This window comes from Pelobates fuscus, chromosome 8 (genome assembly GCF_036172605.1).
Source record: "Pelobates fuscus isolate aPelFus1 chromosome 8, aPelFus1.pri, whole genome shotgun sequence".
NCBI classification, from domain to species: domain Eukaryota; kingdom Metazoa; phylum Chordata; class Amphibia; order Anura; family Pelobatidae; genus Pelobates; species Pelobates fuscus.
The window spans coordinates 7,168,153-7,189,283 of record NC_086324.1 but is presented as its reverse complement, the minus strand read 5'-3'; the positions used below and the strand labels follow the sequence as shown (position 1 = coordinate 7,189,283).

Here is a 21,131-nt window from a genome sequence, read left to right as displayed (position 1 = left end):
TGCTCCAATATTAGTCCATCCTGATACGACTTTGCCGTTTCTACTCGAGGTCGATGCCTCTGAGACAGGAGTAGGTGCGGTTCTGTCACAAAGATTAGCGGTAGATAAACCATTACACCCGTGTGGTTTTTTTTCCAGGAAACTTTCTGGGGCTGAGAGCAGATATGACATCGGAGACAGGGAACTGTTAGCAGTCATTAAAGCCTTAAAGGAGTGGAGACATTTGTTGGAGGGGACCCTACACCCTATTACGATTTTGACAGACCACAAAAACTTGTCATATATTGGGGAGGCTAAGCGCTTATCCTCTAGACAAGCTCGTTGGTCCTTATTCCTGACTCACTTCAATTATGTACTGACTTACAGACCTGGTTCTAAAAACTCTAAAGCCGATGCATTATCTCGCCAATATGAACCTTCTACTGTACCTGAACCAGTTCTTTCTTCTATAGTTCCGAAGTGCAATATCATTGCTAATACGAATCTCAGGATTCATTCTCCATTACTGGCCGAGATCATTAAGTTGCAACATCTCGCACCTAAACAGACCCCTGCGGGTCGTCATTTCGTTCCTCCTGCTTTTCAACTGGAACTTTTACAGTGTTTACATAATAGCAAGATGGCGGGACATCCTGGTATTCGCAAAACTTACGCCTTGATCTCTAAGGACTTCTGGTGGTCTACTTTACGGAGGGATGTTGAGGAGTTCATCGCTGCATGTGAAGTTTGTACTAAATCCAAACAACCCCATACGCTTCCATGTGGACTCCTGCAACCCTTGGAGGTTCCAGAGAAACCATGGTCCTGTTTGGCCATGGACTTTATTGTCGATCTACCTATCTCTAAAAGACAGACTGTTATCCTCACCGTGGTTGACAGGTTTACTAGGATGGCACACTTCATTCCCCTGCCTAAACTTCCGTCTTCTCCCGAATTGGCAGAGATATTCGCCAAGGAGATTTTTCGCCTACATGGGATACCCTCTCAGATTGTATCGGACAGAGGCTCCCAATTTGTTTCCCGCTTTTGGAGGTCCTTCTGCTCTCAACTTGGTATTAAATTAAACTTTTCTTCTGCCTATCATCCTCAGTCTAACGGAGCTGCTGAACGTACCAACCAGAAAATTGAACAATATTTACGATGCTTTGTTTCTGAACACCAGGATGATTGGGTCGGTTTGATTCCTTGGGCGGAGTTTGCACACAACAATCTCGTTTGCGATTCTACTCATTCAAGCCCCTTCTTCATGAATTATGGTTTTCATCCGTCTATTCTTCCTTCGGATTCTCCTTCCCAGGGGGTGCCGTCGGTTGATGTTCATGTTGCCAATTTGAGGAAGTTGTGGGATCAAACTCGACAAATCCTTGTGCACAACTCTATGTTGGTCAAGAAACACGCTGATAAACGTAGAAGGGCGGCTCCGGTCTTTGTTCCAGGTGATAGGGTATGGCTGAGCACGAGGAACATCCGTTTAAAAGTGCCCTCCATGAAGTTCGCTCCTCGTTATATTGGACCCTACAGGGTGCTGACCCGTATCAATCCGGTTGCGTATCGTTTAGCTCTTCCTAATACCTTACGCATTCCGAACTCGTTTCACGTTTCATTGCTGAAACCACTCATATGTAACAGATTTTCCTCCACAATAGCCCCTCCTCGCTCCGTTCAGGTGGAGGGTCAGGAGGAGTATGAGGTCAACTCTATTATTGATTCTCGAATCTCCCGGGGGAGAGTACAATATCTGGTTGATTGGAAGGGATATGGTCCTGAGGAGAGGAGTTGGGTACCTCAGGAGGATGTTCATGCTCCCCGTCTCCGCAGGGCGTATCACTCTCGCTTCCCATCTCGTCCCGGTTCATTCCGCCCGGTGGGCGTATCTGAGAGGGGGGGTACTGTCAGGGTACCTGTGGTCTCTACCTCCAAAAGAGGTAGAGACTTAGCTGTTCCACCTTCCAGACGGTCTGATGACTCCCTTCCCCGCGGTCTATCCGGTCATGCAAGGCCGGCCGCGAGGGAGTGACTGCCTTTTACACCATCTAGGCAGGAAGTCATCATCAGGACACTCCTCCGGATCGACCTGTCAGTCAATTGCTGCAGGACCAATCAGGACGTCTCGGAGGTGTGGTTACTGCTCTGAACAGGGTATTTAACAGAGCTTCCTTCATTAGCTCATTGCCCTGTCGTGGTTCTAGCTTGCTCTAGTCACTCAGTGCTTGTGTATTCTATTATCCCTTTTGGTTTTGACCCGGCTTGTTTACCTTACTCTGCTTATCTCTGTTACCCTTGATTCGGCTTGTCTCTCGCTTACCTGTCTTCTGTTACCCTCGACCTCGGCTTGTATTTGACCATTCTATACGGTACTACTTACGTTAGTCCGGCCATTCTAAGGTCCGGTATACGTATCTGGCTACTGTTTGTACTCTGCGTGTTGGATCCCTGTCCCGATCCTGACAGAAATTAACTGAAACCTCAAACCAAAGTAAATTGCAAAATCTAGGTAGAAATAGTTAATGTGTAAAAATGAGTTATGGTGACAGCATGGCTCTTTAGCCTATACACTGATCAGCCACAGCATTAAACCCACTGACAGGTGAATAACATTGATTATATCGTTACAATGGCACCGGTCATTGACTATGTTTAGTAGTTAGTTCGTTTTTAAACTACCAAAGTAGACCGACCACAAGCCCTGATGCTCTGGAACTATTTTGGGCGTGGGACCATGCATGCAGTTCCAGGAAATTCCTGAACCCCTGAACCGATACAGGTGATTCTTGGATATGTTGGTCACCCAGATTGGGGCTATCAGGGAATATAACTTTTGTGGAGGGTTTGAATGTTTTAAAGGTATTTTTTTTTTGTTATAAAAATGTGTGTTATTGTGTCTGGAGATAATTCAGTTAATATAGTACTTGACTCAATTATCTCCCAGGTACAGAGGAGGGATTGACCTAGTTACGTGTGGGAGTGTACTGGATCTGAGAGCCAATGTAATTGTGTATTTGTTTCTGATGTGGTTTACTCTCAGGTCCAGGGGGGGGGGGAGTGCCCCTTGCATGGGGACTGTCATAAAAGGCCAGTTGTCGCTACCATTAAACAAGTTCCTGCTTACCCTCAACATAGAGACTCATCTCATGCTTGGGGGAAACGGCTGTATCTACCCCGGGGATTGCTATATCACTATACGCCCCTGGGATTATAATCACTTGCTCATTTAAGAGCATATTGCTACACTCTCTTGGAGGAGAGGTCTACCCACTGGAAGCTGGATCCTGGTCTTGGGTCCAGAGTGGGTGGAGGACGGCGAGACTCCAACCAAGCTGTAACGCTGGAAGTTGGGACTACCGTGCTGATGGTTTCTGGTGGAGTGCTTGGAGTACTCGGTGAGCACTAGGAGCATCGATTGACGGAGGCCCTTGGTCGGGGTGCCAGGCGGTCCACCACACCTACCAAAAGTGGTGCAAGGAAAGACAACCGGTGAACCGGCGTTAGGGTCATGGGCTCCCAACGCTCATTGATGTGGGGAGCGAATACTAGCCTGTCTGGTCCAATTACACAGAAGAGCTACTGTAAATAAATTGCTGAAAAACATAATTCTGGCCATTATAGAAAGGTTTCAGAACACAGAGTACATCACAGTTTGCTGTGTATGTGGCTCCATAGCCGAAGATCAGTCTGAGTGCCCAATGTTCTGCTAGGAAACCTTGCGTACTCATCTAAACATCAGCCCTGATCAATTCCCCAGTAGACAGTAACTCTGCACAAATTAACTCCAGCCGCCCAGTAGTGATGGGAGTTGAGCGCAGGACTTTTCTTTCTGCATTTGTATCCAATTTTTGTATTACTCAGCCTTGTTACAATGCAGCCGCCCATCCCATGTGTTCCCTATTAAGGGTTAATAATGTATAGGGGTGTATATAAAAAATACCCCTTTCTGTCTCATTAGAGATTTTTGCCAGAGGCTCAAGGAAGCAGGGTGAATGGTTAGAGTTAGGACCCACCTAGGGGGGTCTGCCTTGATGTGGCAGGTGGGCTCAATCCTCTCATGGCCATTGGAGGTAACTAAAAGACCTCCATTTGTTTTAAAAACACATAGGGATAAAGGATAGAGCGCAAGTAACATGTTTTTCTTTGGTTTTTACTACAAATTAACTCCCAGTGCCTCCAGGTTTCCCTTTAACAGAGAGAGTTAGTTCTGCAATTCGGAACAGCGTCTCCAGCTTTGCTCATAGATACAGCCGCAATGTTACGTATTATGCAAATAAGATCATGTAGATAAGAATTAACCCAACTGCTTTTCAAGCAGACTACATTCACAGAAAGGAAATTCCAGGTAAAACTAACCCGAATTTCTATGCAATTATATTTCTTTTTCTTATCTAAAAATTAATCAATCAACACCACTAGATAGTTAGTTAATGTGAAAAGGTGAAAAAAATCTAAACTTTCAACGTGCTGGAATTTTAAGAAATTGAGGAACTGAAAATTGAGGATTTGGAGAATTTTTTCAACGAGATTTATTTTGTCCAGAAATGAGACGTTTGCTGGTCAATTCTCTGCAATTCCTGACTAATAGTTATCTGAACGGCAAAACTGAGGCTAAAATTCGCCATCGCAGACATAGTGTCAGCTTCAGCATTTTATCCTGAATTTTGTCATTTAGATTTCATTTGATCAAATTTGTAAAACTTTCCCCTGCCCCAGTATTTATTAGAGGGGGCAAACTCCAAATCATGATTAAATCCCCATTTAATATAACCACACCAATAAAGACGTTTATTATATATCTATATTTTATAACACCCTCAATAATCCATTTTGCCCGCTGGCATAGGAGCAAGAGGCCAATTAATCTCGGATATAAATATTTAAAAATGATTTTCCTTTGGTTAGATAGACGTCTCTTGATTCTCAGACCCCGGCTTAAAGGACTGGCAGTTAATTAAACTAATTATTAAATAAACCACTTCTCTACCTCAATCAATGATTTGTTTTTCTCTGACCCATGGCTAAAGAAATTAACTGCTAATTATTAATATTACAGCAATATATTATCCTTCTTTACACCATTTCTCTTGATAAAAAAAATGTAACATGTAAAAGCCAAGGATTGTTTAAAATATAATTTTCTTTTTGTTTGTGGATGGGATGCATGAAAACCAACCAAAATATCCTAAACCGTTTCGAATATCTGACAGATGAAACACTCGAGTGGTTAAACAGTGTTTTTTTTTTTTATCCCTACCATAAATATAAAAAATAAACAACAAGCCTTGGCATGACTATGTTCTTCTCACTCCCCCCTAGATCATCTGCTTCACAAAAACCTCGCATTAAGCGACAATTACAAGCTGTGCTGGGACGTCGCAGGGGACCTACATCCCCCCCCCTGTTCTCCCTTGCTTTTCTTCTCTCTCTTTTCTCCCTCTGCGTCCTCCCCTCCCCGCAGACTAGGGGTGGGGAGAACGTGGGGATCCTTCTCATAATCTCCAGAACACTAGCGAATAACCACACAACACAACTCAGTACATGATCGGTACTCAAACTCGAATTGCTAGACAAATATGCTGGTACACAACTACTGGTGAGGCCCAGAGTAGAGGGACTAGACGTTCTGGCCCATTGAGTTACGGTATGTTCCGTAAGGTCATGTTATGTTTTTTCTAATGTTTTATAATGGTTTCATCTATACAACGTAAAGAAGGAAAATATAAAAAAATGCCTTGGCGTACTATGACGATGATAGCATTATTGTACGGGAGGACATTTCACAGCATAACTGTACAGCCAAAAATGATGTACTCATTATGAATATGTTTTAGCGGCTTCTGCGCAAGCCCATACAATGTCTGACGCATCACTATGTATGCCAAGCTGCAAAAAATAAAGTATTCAAAAAAATAAATAAATAAACAACAACAAAAAAATATCAGCTGTGATGCAATTCATCTAAAATTTCCAACATAATAAATCTCCCAGCCCCGTGACGGGTATATAAAACTTGCCTGTAACGGCAGTGGGATTAAACAAAAAGAAATAAAAAGTTTGGCGACAGCTTGCTGCCGTTTTAGAGACACATGGCAGTCAGTGAAAGGATTTTTTGTTTTACACACGGCTGTCAGGTGCGCGACACGTTGCTGTTCTCAGTTGGAAAATGAAGAGGTTGTGATGGGAAAATAAACTCAGTGTGGCCTACGAGAGGGACAGTCCCCGAAGCCACGTATTGTTAGCGGGAAATCAATTGCTTTAGCAACGTCTGCTCACTGCCCCGGCTACAGTAACAAAGCGGCCATATTTTATCTTTATGACAGCGAGCTGTGCGGAGAGAGTTACAGATTGTGATTGGATTTAGCCCTGGAATGTAAAATCAGCATCGGTTACTGTTCGGAGTCCTTGGGACAATGTCACTTGATTTTCCGCTGCTCAGCACAAATGTTTTGCGTTTTGCAATACGGAACACAATCAGCAAAGCACCCCAAAGTCTCATTCCATAGCTCGACTGCAAAGATGAAAAGTTACGGGGGCACCGGGGGCCGTCTCTGGCGCAGTGCCCCTACCACGCACAGCTGTAACCAGCCATCTCCAACAAAGCGTACAGGTGGAGATTGCTAGGTGTGAATGGGAACTGCAGGTGGAGTCATGGAAAAGGCACTCAGATGAGATGGTAGAGGAGGCTGAGATTGTCTATGGATCTTCCGAAAGTAATAAAAAGGGGATGAGACCCCATCAAGGAGGGATATAAAAATCCCTTTGCATTTATATAGCGTAAAACAGGAATCCGCTGAATATTCTACTTGTTTCTAAGATGATTGTTCTATTGCTTCAGTTAGCAACCTATGTATAAGTAGATTTTGCTTGTTTGTTAGCAGTAGAGATGGGTCAGATGGGGCTCCCCCTCATCCATCGCTGTACAAGAAAGCTCCAGGAAGAGGTTACATATTGAGAGCAATAAGGCTTCTCTTAAATAGAATTAGAAAGTTCCCCAAATTGTCCTAATACTATCGGAAAGGCCGTGTAGGAAGGATGAAGCCCTTACAGATGTTAAATTAGGAGAAATCTTTGCGGTTCCAGCTCACCAGTAAATGTAAGAATTGTTACTTAGATGTTGATTTGAAATCATAAAGTTTGGTATAACATGAGTCGAAATGGTCGGGAACGCAGGCCGCAGGATGGCGATGGGTCCTAATCCGCACTTCTTGTAATTAGCAGAGTATTAAATCCAGTCTCCGGGTGAACACTAACTCTATTCTGAGCAGCTAGAGCCTCAGATCTAAGAACAACGAGGGTTATGTATGAAAGCGATTCAGTGAGTAAAATGGCAGAATTATAACACAATTACATCTGTGTTTATTTATAAAAGGCTTCCTGCCACAAATCGTTATTCGTGCCCCAGCTGTCCCTAAATAAAGAGCGATCAAATTATAGTTTAGAATATTTAGCTGATAAAAACAAGATGCAAATGTGCACGATTACAAGATCAATGTATTGCACTGCACGCCCCCCATTCTCCCATATCTGGGGTTACTTACAGAGTCTGAAAATTAAAATGTCACCAACATGAAAATTAAAAAGTCACATCTTTATAAATTACTTACGGATGAAAAGACCAAAATATAACCAATAGTAACAGAAACCAGAACATGATTTATCCATCGCTCGGAAAGTCGCATTCTCCCATTACGGCGATCGAACGGACACAGGGAGAAAGTGACTGATTGTACGTCAGGTGATTCCAGTTGTCAAGAGGAGATGAATTTTAATCTCTGTATTTTAATCTAGATGCTATCAATGAAAATGCCCGTTCACCACAATGGAGGAGATCAAATCTCCAGGGCAACATCAACAGGAAACGCCAATTATTAGATTCTAGATCAAGCAGAGTCACCACAAGTAATCAGGAGTCGCTCACAGGACACAGGAGGGAAAAAAAAATGAGAAATATTTCCAGAAATAAAAAGATATGTAGGTGCGAGGAACAGAACTCCTGGCAGCTTTATTCATTAAACCTGGAAATGTCGTTAATCGATCGGGGCAGTGTTCATTTTATAGCCAAGGTGGGGAAATCTCTAATTGAGTTATATTGGCCCAAGACGTGGAATTCTCCGGTCAGTTCTAGACTTGGGCATTCAGTTTTAAAAGAACCGCAATGTCACTTCTCATATTGTGACATACACAGCCTTAGGGCTCGCAGAAACAAAGTTATACCTTTTATAACACACTTCATATATTGGATTTCTGTTCTTTATATTTATATATTCTATTTGTCTCAATATATATAGCTATAAATAAAGAAATACATTTTTATGGAAAAAATTCACTCAATTTAGTTCCCGGATTTTGACACAGTATTAGAATGGATCTACTGGACGGCTGAGGATCATAGCCTTCTTATCCCTGACCTTGATGCTTACAGTGAGTACAACATCTTTAATACTATGAATATACGTGGAATCCAACAGACAAGGTAATAGCTTCTCCCAGCCTAGATCCTACGTAATGATCTGCTCACACAGTACTGACGCCATATAGACAATGCAATATAACGTTTCACCAATATCGCCGCACAAACTTACATATGCAACATGTGCCAAAAACACAAAAATACACTAAAGCAAAAACTGTGATAAAAAAAACCCTGAAAATAAATGTGATAACTACAACACAAAATAAAAACGCCCCCCCAAAACAAGAGCCATACATCTCTGATAGGTTTGAAAAACACAATAAAAATTTAACATTTTAACACGGGTTTTTATGTGTATCTTCCCTGACAGCTAGTATAACAACACATTACATCCAGACATGCTACCTTTATGGCCACGGTACCCTCCATGTACATTAACTGTGTCCACTAAAGCCGAGATTGGCCTGAGGCCGTCGTGGGCTCAGATAAGCGCTCATTCCTGAACGTGAAAAGCCTTTTTAAACATTACTGCCAGGAATAGATTTCAACGCGTGACGCGGCCCCATAAACCTTGCATTTCGGCAGCAATGACTCATGTTGGGGAGAAATGAAGCGCAGATTAAGCAGACTCGAGTGGCAGAGGCTACATTAAACTTAATTTTAAAAGGTAATTAGGGTGCCGGGAGGATTAATTCTGCTTATTTTAATGCAGGAAATTCATCAGAAGCACAGGAGAAATGTGTTTACAGAGAGGAGGGTGGATTTAATAACACTCATTTTATACATCGCACATTGGTAATTAGCTCCTTTCTTTATTTTCATATATTTCAAACATGTTCCTTTTCCTGGAAAAAACTCATATTACAGAAATCTATGTATCCGTGGGCAGCAAGAAACCGATATAATGTGGCAGAGATACCAGCTGGACACAGAACGCGGTTTATTTATAGAGCACAATGTGACGCAGGAAATCAAACGTTAAAAACAATATTTTATTAATAAACTTTGAAATAATATCCTGTAAATTCAAGGAAATAGACCAGAACCTTAGAAATTCTGAATAAATCCGGTTTTATGATGCGACTCAGGTAACGGTAAAATAATATCAGGTTAATTCATTAGGTCAGGGTAGATATATTGCCCAGGTAATTGACCTTGGAAGGTGATTCGATCGTGTCAGGAATGAAACCAGCATTTTCAGCAGGCACTATAAGATATCTCAGGCAGAGCATTAGCCACAGTCTGCGCACCCCAAAAAATTACTTCTCTTATCACAGATCTGCAAATATTACATTTCTCTTTATAGATGGCTTGAAAAATCCCATCGATTGATAAAAAAACATTACAACCTCTTGCTCTTAGAGCTGCAAAATATCACTAATCCTACGCAGAGCACCCCTATATACCGCTCAATGGAGGAATCACGAAATATGTACCCACATTCCGATCTCAGGCAATTCAATCATTTCACAGACTTTCCCCATCACTTAGTGCATGGTATATATGGTAAGCGCTGTATTTTGGGGTCATTCTTTATGCTGATGCCATCCTTAGAGGTTGTGCCAGTTCTGTACCATGGTAAGGTGCCCACGTATAGTATTTCATTTCCAGGTATCGATCAGATCATCTTTTTCAGCAAAAGCCGACTAACCAGGTGGATCACTTGCGGATTCACCAAACACTCCAACACGTCGTCGCTTGTCACCGATTGGTTTGGAGAAGCTGTTTCGTGCCACTGGCTACTCACTGCTTGCGTGGTCTCCGAATTCAGGGTCCGACAGTGGTCTCCACCAAATACAATGTTATCTGTTCCAGCCCCCCTTAAATCTGATCTAGGGGGCGATGGCATAACTGGAAGGAGATGTTTTCCAAAAGGAGGAGAGGACACAGAGAGGTCCACATTGGAGGCCGTGTCTGTGGTCAATTTATTTCTCTTTAATGGTGGATCCTGAGTTCGCTGCACATCCTCCACTTTCTTTGCCTCGCGATCTGTGTACATGGCAAGTGCTTGGTTCAAATACAGCAAATTAGTTTCATGAGAAGTTACTTCCCCCTGAAATACAGAATAGGAATTAATCCAGACCATGAATTGGAGGGCACGGAAAGACCTCCTGGGGGTTATTAAGCAGGGAATGACAATCAATGAAAAAAATAAATATATATATTACAAATTACAGTAAATCTCAAACTCCGTTAAGTTTGAGATATGTTTTAAACTTCAATTAGCAAGTCTGTTTTCAGCAAATCATATCTCACCTTTTAGAAAATAAATAACTAGTTACAAACCTGACAACATTTCTTCATAAAATCTTAAATTGTATTAGTTTACCAGCCCGTTGTAGCCGTTTCTGTTCCTTCTTTCTGTGTTTTGTTTTTCCTTGCACTTGTTTCTTATAAAATTCTCAATGAACAGGTGATTAAAGAAAATAAAATCTGCATTTCTTTCAGCTTGAGGATAATGCAGAGATTGAGAAGTCCTTGTGTGCAGTTTGCCTCCCCCGTAACTAGCAATGGGGGAGTTTGGCAATGTTCAATATGGTGATCATTTGGAATTCCTCGACCTGCGCCTTTCAATAGCGGCAAAGTAACAAAAACAGCACAAGAAAAGTAATGACATGCACCAGAAACCTTCCCGCTGTGCCCCAGAAACCCCCACGCAGCGCGCCAGGAACCCTCACGCCATGCGCCAGGAACCCCCACGCCAGGAACCCTCACGCCATGCGCCAGAAACCCCCATGCCAGGCGTCAGAAACCCCACGACGAAAACTCCACGCTGTGTGCCCGTAAACTCCACGACGTGCACCAGAAACCACCACGCCGTGCGCCAGAAACCCCCACACCATGAGCCAGAAACCCCCACGCAAGGCGTCAGAAACCCCCACGCCAGGCGTCAGAAACCCCCACGCCAGGCGTCAGAAACCCCCACGCCAGGCGTCAGAAACCCCCACGACAAGCGTCAGAAACCCCCACGACAAGCGTCAGAAACCCCCACGCCAAGCGTCAGAAACCCCCACGCCAAGCGTCAGAAACCCCCACGCAAGGCGTCAGAAACCCCCACGCCAGGCGTCAGAAACCCCCACGCCAGGCGTCAGAAACCCCCACGCCAGGCGTCAGAAACCCCCACGCCAGGCGTCAGAAACCCCCACGCCAAGCGTCAGAAACCCCCACGCCAAGCGTCAGAAACCCCCACGCCAAGCGTCAGAAACCCCCACGCCAAGCGTCAGAAACCCCCACGCCAGGCGTCAGAAACCCCCACGCCAGGCGTCAGAAACCCCCACGACAAGCGTCAGAAACCCCCACGCCAAGCGTCAGAAACCCCCACGCCAGGCGTCAGAAACCCCCACGCCAGGCGTCAGAAACCCCCACGACGAAAACTCCACACAGTGCACCAGAAAACTCCACGCCGTGGGCCAGAAACCTCCATACCGTGCGCCAGAAACCCCCACGCCGTGCAAACACCTTACACATCTCATTCTCAACTTCAGGGACTTGCGTCCATAGGAGAAAATCACACATTAAGAGCTACGTGTTTGTTGTTCCCCATCATGCTTCCATTCAGGTAACTGATTAAACTGTAAACACATTCCTCCTTCCCAACTTGGTTAAACTCCCCGATCCATACTCAGAAGTGCCAACACGCGTGCAGTTATGTGCCAACGTCACAGAACATGTATCACTGAAAGGTCAAACCATACATCTACGCATAACATCCAGAACGTCGCCATAAATCGCACATCTGGAACACACCACGCAAAGGACGTTCTCACCAGTAATGAACTCTAAATAATGCAAGAAGCAAAGTCTACATTATTTAAAGCTCATGCTGGTTAAGGAGATAAATAAAAGTTAAACAGGAGGGACAGTGAAATCAATTACAGGATAGGGAACGGTGAGTTAACCATTGATGTGTCACAGGATGAGGTCTCTGTGTTGGGGCCAATATCGGGACTCTCAGCACTGCGTCACATTCATTTCAAACCAAGTATATGTGCTATATTTCGGGGGCTTAGTTGCTAACCCTTTGTTAGAGAGTAAATCAACATATTGCTATGAGATGCACTACAGTCGGGATCAGGGGCCAGTTGAGAAGATACTTGTTACCTCTGTTGGATTGAGCCAGTCCTTAATGTTGCTGGAAAGGTCTGTGGATTTGAACGCGCACACAACCATTCGTGTTATGGCTTCCTCCACGCGAGCTTCATGGTCCGAATCCTTTTTATGAAACAGAGAAAACAATTTACTGGGATTTAATTCTGATCACTTCACAAAGCGGAAAATTGGCTTTCACCAATACACATCACAGAAGTCTTAACAGTACTAGTAAATATACACATTATACAATAAACAAATGCATATTCTTGCTCTATCCCTGCAAGCTTGATGCCAATAGCATATTATCAGGGGACTCAACATCCTCCCCACTCTTCCTTGACTTAACTAGTTATAGCAGAAAGGCCACGCTAAGCCCTAGTTAGAGGAGAGTCATGCTGAGCCCTAGTTGGGACAGGAATGCCACACTGAACCGTGGTTCAGTAAGGAAGGCCATGCTGATCCCTAGTTGGGGCAGGAAGGCCACGCTGAGCCCTAGTTGGGACAGGAAGGTCAGGCTGAGCCCTAGTTGGGACAGGAAGGTCACGCTGATCCCTAGTTGGTGCAGGAAGGTCACGCTGATCTTTAGTTGGTGCAGGAAGGTCACGCTGATCCCTAGTTGGTGCAGGAAGGTCACACTGATCCCTAGTTGGTGCAGGAAGGTCACGCTGATCCTTAGTTAAGGATAGAAGGCCATGCTGAGCTCTAGGTGGTGATAGAAGGACAAGCTGAGCCTTAGTTGTAGAAGGAAGGCTACGCTGAGCCCTAGTTGAGGATAAAAGGACACGTTGAGCCCTAGTTAGAGGAAGGCCATGCTGAGCCCTAGTTGGGGACAGAAGGCCAGTCTGAACCCTAGTTGGGGATAAAAGGCCACGCTCAACCCTAGTTAGCGAAAGGTCATGCTGAGCTCTAGTTGGGGATAGAAGGACACGCTGAGCTGTAGTTGGGGATAGAAGGACACGCTAAACTCTAGTTGAGGATAGAAGGATACACAAAGAACTAGTTGAGGATAGAAGGACACGCTGAGCTCTAGGTGAGGATAGAAGGACATGCTGAGCCCTAGTTGAGGATAGAAGGGCACACTGAGCCCTAGTTAGAGGAAGGCCATGCTGAGCTCTAGTTAGGGAAAGAAGGCAACGCTGAGCTCTAGTTGTGGATAGAAGGAAACGCTGAGCTCTTGTTGCGAATAGAAGGCCGCACTGAGCTGTAGTTGCCGATAGAAGGCCACACTGAGCTCTAGTTGTGGATAGAAGGCCATGCTGAGCTCTAGTTGGGGATAGAAGGCCACGCTCAAACCTAGTTAGAGGAAGGTCATGCTGAGCTTTAGTTGGGGATATAAGGACACGCTAAACTCTAGTTGAGGATAGAAGGTCAAGCTGAACCCTAGTTGGGGATAGAAGGCCACGCTAAGCTCTAGTTAGGGAAAGAAGGCAACGCTGAGCTCTAGTTGTGGATAGAAGGAAACGCTGAGCTCTTGTTGCGAATAGAAGGCTGCACTGAGCTGTGGTTGCCGATAGAAGGCCACACTGAGCTCTAGTTGCGGATAGAAGGCCACGCTGAGCTCTAGTTGGGGATAGAAGGCCACGCTCAAACCTAGTTAGAGGAAGGTCATGCTGAGCTTTAGTTGGGGATATAAGGACACGCTAAACTCTAGTTGAGGATAGAAGGTCAAGCTGAACCCTAGTTGGGGATAGAAGGCCACGCTAAGCTCTAGTTAGGGAAAGAAGGCCACGCTGAGCTCTAGTTAGGGGAAGAAGGCCACGCTGAGCTCTAGGTGGGGATAGAAGGACACGCTGAGCTCTAGTTGAGGATAGAAGGACACGCTGATCCTTAGTTGAGGTAAGAAGGCCACGCTGATTTTAGGTGAGGATAGGACATGCTTAGCTCTAGTTGAGGATAGAAGGTCAAGCTGAGCCCTAATTAGAGGATAGAAGGACACGCTGATCCCTAGTTGCGGATAGAAGGCCACGCTGAACTCTAGTTGGGGATAGAAGGACACGCTCAATCATAGTTAGAGGAAGGTCATGATGAGGTCTAGTTCGGATAGAAGGCCACGCTGAGATCTAGTTGAGGATAGAAGGACACGCTGAGCTATAGTTGGGGATAGAAGGACACGCTGAGCTCTAGTTGGGGATAGAAGGACAAGCTGAGCTCTAGTTGGGGATAGAAGGACACGCTGATCCCTAGTTGAGGATAGAAGGACACACTGAGCCCTAGTTGTGGTAAGAAGGACACACTGAACCCTAGTTGAGGATAGAAGAACACACTGAGCCCTAGTTGTGGAAAGAAGGCCACGCTGAGCCCAAGTTGGAGAAGGAAGGCCACGCTGAGCCCTAGTTGGAGAAGGAAGGCCATGCTGAGCCCTAGTTGGAGAATGAAGGCCACGCAGAGCCCTAGTTGAGGAAAGATGGCACGCTGATTTTAGGTGAGGATAGAAGGACATGCTTAGCTCTAGTTAAAGGATAGAAGGACACGCTCAACCATAGTTAGAGGAAGGTCATGATGAGCTCTACTTCGGATAGAAGGACACGCTGATCCCAAGTTGAGGTAAGAAGGTCACGCTGATTTTAGGTGAGGATAGAAGGACATGCTTATCTCTAGTTGAGGATAGAAGGTCAAGCTGAGCCCTAATTAGAGGATAGAAGGACACGCTGAGCCCTAGTTGCGGATAGAAGGCCACGCTGAACTGTAGTTGGGGATAGAAGGACACGCTCAACCATAGATAGAGGACGGTCATGATGAGCTCTAGTTCGGATAGAAGGTCACGTTGAGATCTAGTTGAGGATAGAAGGACACGCTGATCCCTAGTTGAGGATAGAAGGACACGCTGAGCTCTAGTTGAGGATAGAAGGACACGCTGAGCTCTAGTTGAGGATAGAAGGACACGCTGAGCCGTAGTTGGAGAAGGAAGGCCACGCTGAGCTCTAGTTGGGGATAGAAGGCCATGCTGAGCTCTAGTTTTGGATAGAAGGCCACGCTGAACCCTAGTTGGGGATAGAAGGACAAGCTGAACTCTAGTTGGGGATAGAAGGATACGCTGAGCTCTAGTTGGGGATAGAAGGACAGGCTGAGCTCTAGTTGGGGATAGAAGGACACGCTGATCCCTAGTTGAGATAGAAGGACACACTGAGCCCTAGTTGTGGAAAGAAGGACACACTGAGCCCTAGTTGAGGATAGAACACACTGAGCCCTAGTTGTGGAAAGAGGGCCACGCTGAGCCCAAGTTGGAGAAGGAAGGCCACGCTGAGCCCTAGTTGGAGAATGAAGGCCACGCAGAGCCCTAGTTGGAGAATGAAGGCCACGCAGAGCCCTAGTTGGAGAATAAAGGCCATGCAGAGCCCTAGTTGGAGAATGAAGGCCACACAGAGCCCTAGTTGGAGAATAAAGGCCATGCTGAGCCCGAGTTGGGGATAGAAGGCCACGCTAAGCCCGAGTTGGGGATAGAAGGCCACGCTAAGCCCGAGTTGGGGATAGAAAGCCACGCTGAGCCCTAGTTGCAGATAGAAGGCCACGTTGAGCTCTAGTTGGGGATAGAAGGATACGCTGATCCCTAGTTGAGGATAGAAGGACCCGCTGAGCTCTAGGTGAGGATAGAAGGTCACGTTGAGCCCTAGCTGGAGAAGGAAGACCAAGCTGAGCCTTAGTTTGGGATAGAAGGACAGAAGAAGAAGGCCATGCTGAGTCCTAGGATAGGATAGGTGAGGATAGAAGGCCACGCAGAGCTGTAGTTGGGGATAGGAGGCGACGCTGTGCCCTAATTGGGGATAGAAGGACACGCTGAGCCCTAGTTGGAGGAAGGCCATGATGAGCTCTAATTGGGGAAAGAAGGCCACGCTAAGCTCTAGGTGAGGATAGAAGGCTACGCTGAGCTCTAGGTGAGGACAGAAGGCCACACTGATCCCTAGTTGGAGAAGGAAGGCCAAGCTGATACCTAGGTGGAGAAGGAAGGCCACGCTAATCCCTAGTTGGAGAAGGAAGGCCACGCTAATCCCTAGCTGGGGATAGAAGGCAGTGTTGGGTCCTCATTGGGGCAGAAAGGTGATGCAGAGCTCTCTGGCTGTGTAGGGTTAAACTCAAGTAGGGAAATGTCTGTGTTGTACTTAATGATGCACACACAAGGGTAGTGAAAGGTCATGCAAATCTAATCCCCTTTTTATTGCCAGATTATGAAAGAGCGAGTCGAGCTCAGCTTGTTTGAGGCTAATAGTGAGAATCTCATTAAGAGCTTTTTATTTTAGGGCACACCTGAATGTGACTCTACACAAAATATTCCCCCGAGTATAATGCAGGCACCCTGAAGACAGACCGGAGGAAAAATGTGTACAGAGCGAATAGTGCCGGCAGCGTAACCTGAATTATAGAACATACAATAAAACCGACAAACATAATCTGCAAATTACCGAATGCAGAATGCTGCTAAATATTTTGTGACATCGCAGTTTATTCATTAAAACCACAAACCGTCAAGAATTAAAAAGGTTAGGCCAGAGAATCTGAATGATTGCTGTACTACAAAGAGTTTCCAATAATCTGCCAATTCACCGCAATCTTTACTGAATGAAACCTGACATCGCGCTGTTCCAGGTTACGTGTAAGAAGTCAGATAGAATGTTACGTTATAAAAAATGCTTGCCGCGATGACGTGCCAGGATCTCTCCCAATGAGGCTAGCCAGGGTCAAAGTTTTAAAGCCCAAGGCTGCCAGGTTCGTGATCACCTTTGTTGGTTATAAAATCGGTCAGTTTATATTAGCAGCCTTTTTCTTTCTACCACAGTGCTTGATTTAATTCTTAAATTGTCTGTTTATCTGAATCCCAGCATGAAATTTATCATGAAATAATCCTATGGATGCTGTATCATTGCTCTGTTTTACCTCTGTTAAAATAAAGTTAAAGTATGGATGGTTTTTCAGGACTTGGTAAACAAATGTTTCACCCCTGCGGTATCCTGAAAAAAGGCTAGTATGACCATCTATTGGCAAAAGATATTTACACATTATCAGCCGCAGACACTACAAAGGCGACCATTAGACGCAGATCGCCGATGATGTAGGTTATACGGTTACACAGTTATGGCATGATTGGGTGAGAGGTACAGACTCCACCATTTTAACACTGAATGCAATCTGCATCCTCTATGGATGACCCACTGATCATTCAGTATTTATCACTACTGGCCTGTATATAAATATAAGGTGAACTGTGTCAGTCTGGCATTTAGTCATGGAGTTCCCCTAAAAATGGCTAACACTGAGCATTTTTAGACACAATGGGATTTGTCCTCTAAACACCAGAATAGCTGAATTAATGAGCTATAGTTTACTAAACTGACTGTTCGGTTTCATTCCTCGGAAACTCATTGTTTAGAGAATTAATTCCATTTTCCCTCTTTCCACATCCCTAATGGGTGTCAGTTATTTATAAACGAAAAATAAAATCGATAAAACCAGATTTAAAAAAAAATTAAAAAAAATTATAATTCAGAAGTCAAACCTCTGCGAATGTAAATTAAGCTCCACTGCACCTTTAAGGCCCCATAGCAATAAATGAATATAATGCCCAGCTCGGACACGCAGGAATGAGTAGCGTTTGCTAAAATCCAAAGAGATGCTGGACAAATAGAGGAAAGACAAGGGATTTCCGAATTAATATCTGAGCTCTACTTCCAGCTAACAAGTTAATGATAGCGCAGTGCATTATTTTGTGTAAATGAATTGCCCCACGACCAAGATAATATAATTTGCAAGTAATTCATGCCTCGAATAGGCTACAGTCAACATTCGCTTGTCCAAAATCCATTATTATCCTCTCTTTCCGTAGGCTAGAGCTTGCTCATTAGCCTCAAACCCATTACATTGAAAACTGAAGTGAAAATTGGCACCATTACCCAATGCTACATTTTTAATAAAGGGGAATGTATGCATGGTGCAATAGGAGAAGCAGAATGATGAATCGTTTATGGAGTTAGAATCTGAATTTCATTACCTAACAAGAGAAAGAATCTGCAGCCAAATGATTTCTCTCTAACCCGGAGAGTACCTGGTATTGGGGTGTCAGTAAGGCCCCCACGCTGCCTCCGTGAGCATGTTACTGGAAGACACAAAGTGTCAGGGGGTAGAGGGAGTGATAGGGAGGGTCCGGCACATCAATAAATACGGCTGTTTTGCCCTCTGTGTCGGTCGGGGCTCGAGGGGAAATGACTGTAATTTAAATTGCAATTTTCATTTAAATGGTTTTGTGGTTAACGAGCATGGAATGATGTGCAGAGAGCTGTAATGGCTGTGTGGACACAATTCTATTAGTTGGATGTTGGAGGGAGCCCACAAAGTGAACTTTAACCATTTGAGGAAAAAAACAAAGATTTACTCTTTTCCCCCAGACAGTACATAGGTTTATTTACAGTAAGAATTCACAGCGAATTTCAGCAGCAGAATTAGAAGCGTAACGAACTTAGAGAACTTTTCAAGTTCGGCTATTTTGACCTTAAATTTGAAATGTAATTTTGTGAATAACCCTGACAGTAGTGATGTCATTGTAGATATCCCGTTGAGTTATTTCGACAGGTTTTACATGCAGGTCTTGTTCTCCTCTGTGATGTCCCAGTGTAACAGTGACCTGGACAGCAGGGTGATGATTGACGCTGCACAGATTGGGATGTGATGAAAACCCACCTGTGTATGGTGTCACCTGTGTCACGCTGTCATATACCTTTAATGCACACATGACTCTCTTCATCCCTTCAGAGTGCGCAGGATTTTACAATCCATTCCTAATAGTTACAGTAACTACATGCCACTAGCGGTGATGGGGTTTAAGAGTTCACAGTGTTTTAGTGTTTTATTATTGTTATTTACAAAGCGCCAACAAATTCCTTAGCGCTGTACAATGGGTGGACTAACAGACAAGTATTTGTAACCAGACAAATTGGACGCACTGTTACAGAGGAGCTGAGGGCCTGCAAACCAGCTTACAGTGTAATCACTTCAATGTCTTGATCTGCTCATTCATACTCATCGTAACGTGTGTGAGACAATGTGGGGGCATAGGGAAAGTTAAAACCCCCCTTGTACTAAATTATAGGTTAAGTCTTAAAGGCCAATAAATTTACTTCCCACGCAAATGTATCTATGTTACTTTATCAAGCAGCCTACTGGCAATAAATCAAAAGAAATATCATCCGAAAGCAGTGACCAAAGGACAATGACCATCGGGAAGATAGCAAGAGAAAAGATGAGGTACTAGCAGGACTGACAAAGATAACTTGGGATACTTGGCACAGTGTAAAATTGTGTGTTCTCTAAATCCCACTATATTGGTTTTATATCGTCACAAGCTGAGGCTCGGAGTCTGGGGATTAGAAAACTAATAAAAACAGACACATATTTAAATATATATTGCAATGTATTTGTTACATGTCTCTAGGTCGACTGTCATATAACACAGCTTCCACAAGATTATTAGAATTTATTATTAGGGGGAGATTTTATTACTATTTCCCGGTAATGGTTTCGTTATCAATTCCGTGCACATATAGAGAATCTGAGATATACAAGGGGGGGGGGGGGGGGGGCACAATTACAAAAAACTTCAGTAAAGAGGAGTTTCATGTCTAAGTGCCAATGACAATGCTGCTGGTGGGCACTTGTTGGGGACTGGGTTGTACAGGTATATTGCCAATTAGCAGATTATATCCACTGTAACACAGCTCTGATAATCAGCACTTTGATTTCTGAGATTTCAAAGCAACACAGCATCAAACAGAGCTCCAACGAGGGCCGAGGCCACACAGCCAGTGTCTGAACGAAAAGGGCATCGGTTACAAAGACTGCTGAATTATTGAATGCATCAACATCGACAGTCGCAAAACTGCTTTTATTAGATCAATACCATTCAGCAATAATTTATTATCTGCTGTAATAGTTATTGCACTGTTGTAGCCATTTTGTTTTGCTTTTGGCAAATCGCTGCAGTAATAAGACTAGAGGGACACAGAACCTCCTTACACCATAACCTTATAGCTGCAGTTATAATACACTGTGTGCGGGGAGACAGGGGACCTCCTTACACCATAACCTTATAGCTGAAGTTATAATACACTGTGTGTGGGGAGACAGGGGGTCTCCTTACAAAATAACCTTATAGCTGCAGTTATAATACACTGTGTGCGGGGAGACAGGGGACCTCCTTACACCATAACCTTATAGCTGCAGTTATAATACACTGTGTATGGAGACAGGGGACCTCCTTACACCATAACCTTATAGCTGCAGTTTTAATACACTGTGTATGGGGAGACAGGAGACCTCCTTACACCATAACCTTATAGCTGCAGTTATAATACACTGTGTGCGAGGAGACAGGGGACCTCCTTACACCATAACCTTATAGCTGCAGTTATAATACACTGTGTGCGAGGAGACAGGGGACCTCCTTACACCATAACCTTATAGCTGCAGTTATAATACACTGTGTGCGGGGAGACAGAGGACCTCCTTACACCATAACCTTATAGCTGCAGTTATAATACACTGTGTGCCGGGAGACAGGGGACCTCCTTACACCATAACCTTATAGCTACAGTTATAATACACTGTGTGCCGGGAGACAGGGGACCTCCTTACACCATAACCTTATAGCTGCAGT

The 21,131-nt window shown here is 44.3% G+C and overlaps 1 protein-coding gene across 2 annotated transcripts in view; it reads right to left on the bottom strand.

Moving 5' to 3' along the window:
• Positions 1-9,372: 9,372 nt before the first annotated feature.
• The window catches only part of HSPBAP1 (HSPB1 associated protein 1), a 68,418-nt gene continuing 56,659 nt past the window's right edge, over positions 9,373-21,131 (bottom strand). For both annotated transcript variants that reach the window (XM_063429190.1, XM_063429191.1), the window contains 2 exons: positions 12,503-12,613; positions 9,373-10,454 (listed from right to left, as the gene is read on the bottom strand). In XM_063429190.1, the coding sequence (XP_063285260.1) occupies positions 10,020-10,454; positions 12,503-12,613 (546 nt within the window). In that variant the 3' untranslated portion in view covers positions 9,373-10,019. The remainder of the gene's footprint in view (positions 10,455-12,502; positions 12,614-21,131) is intronic.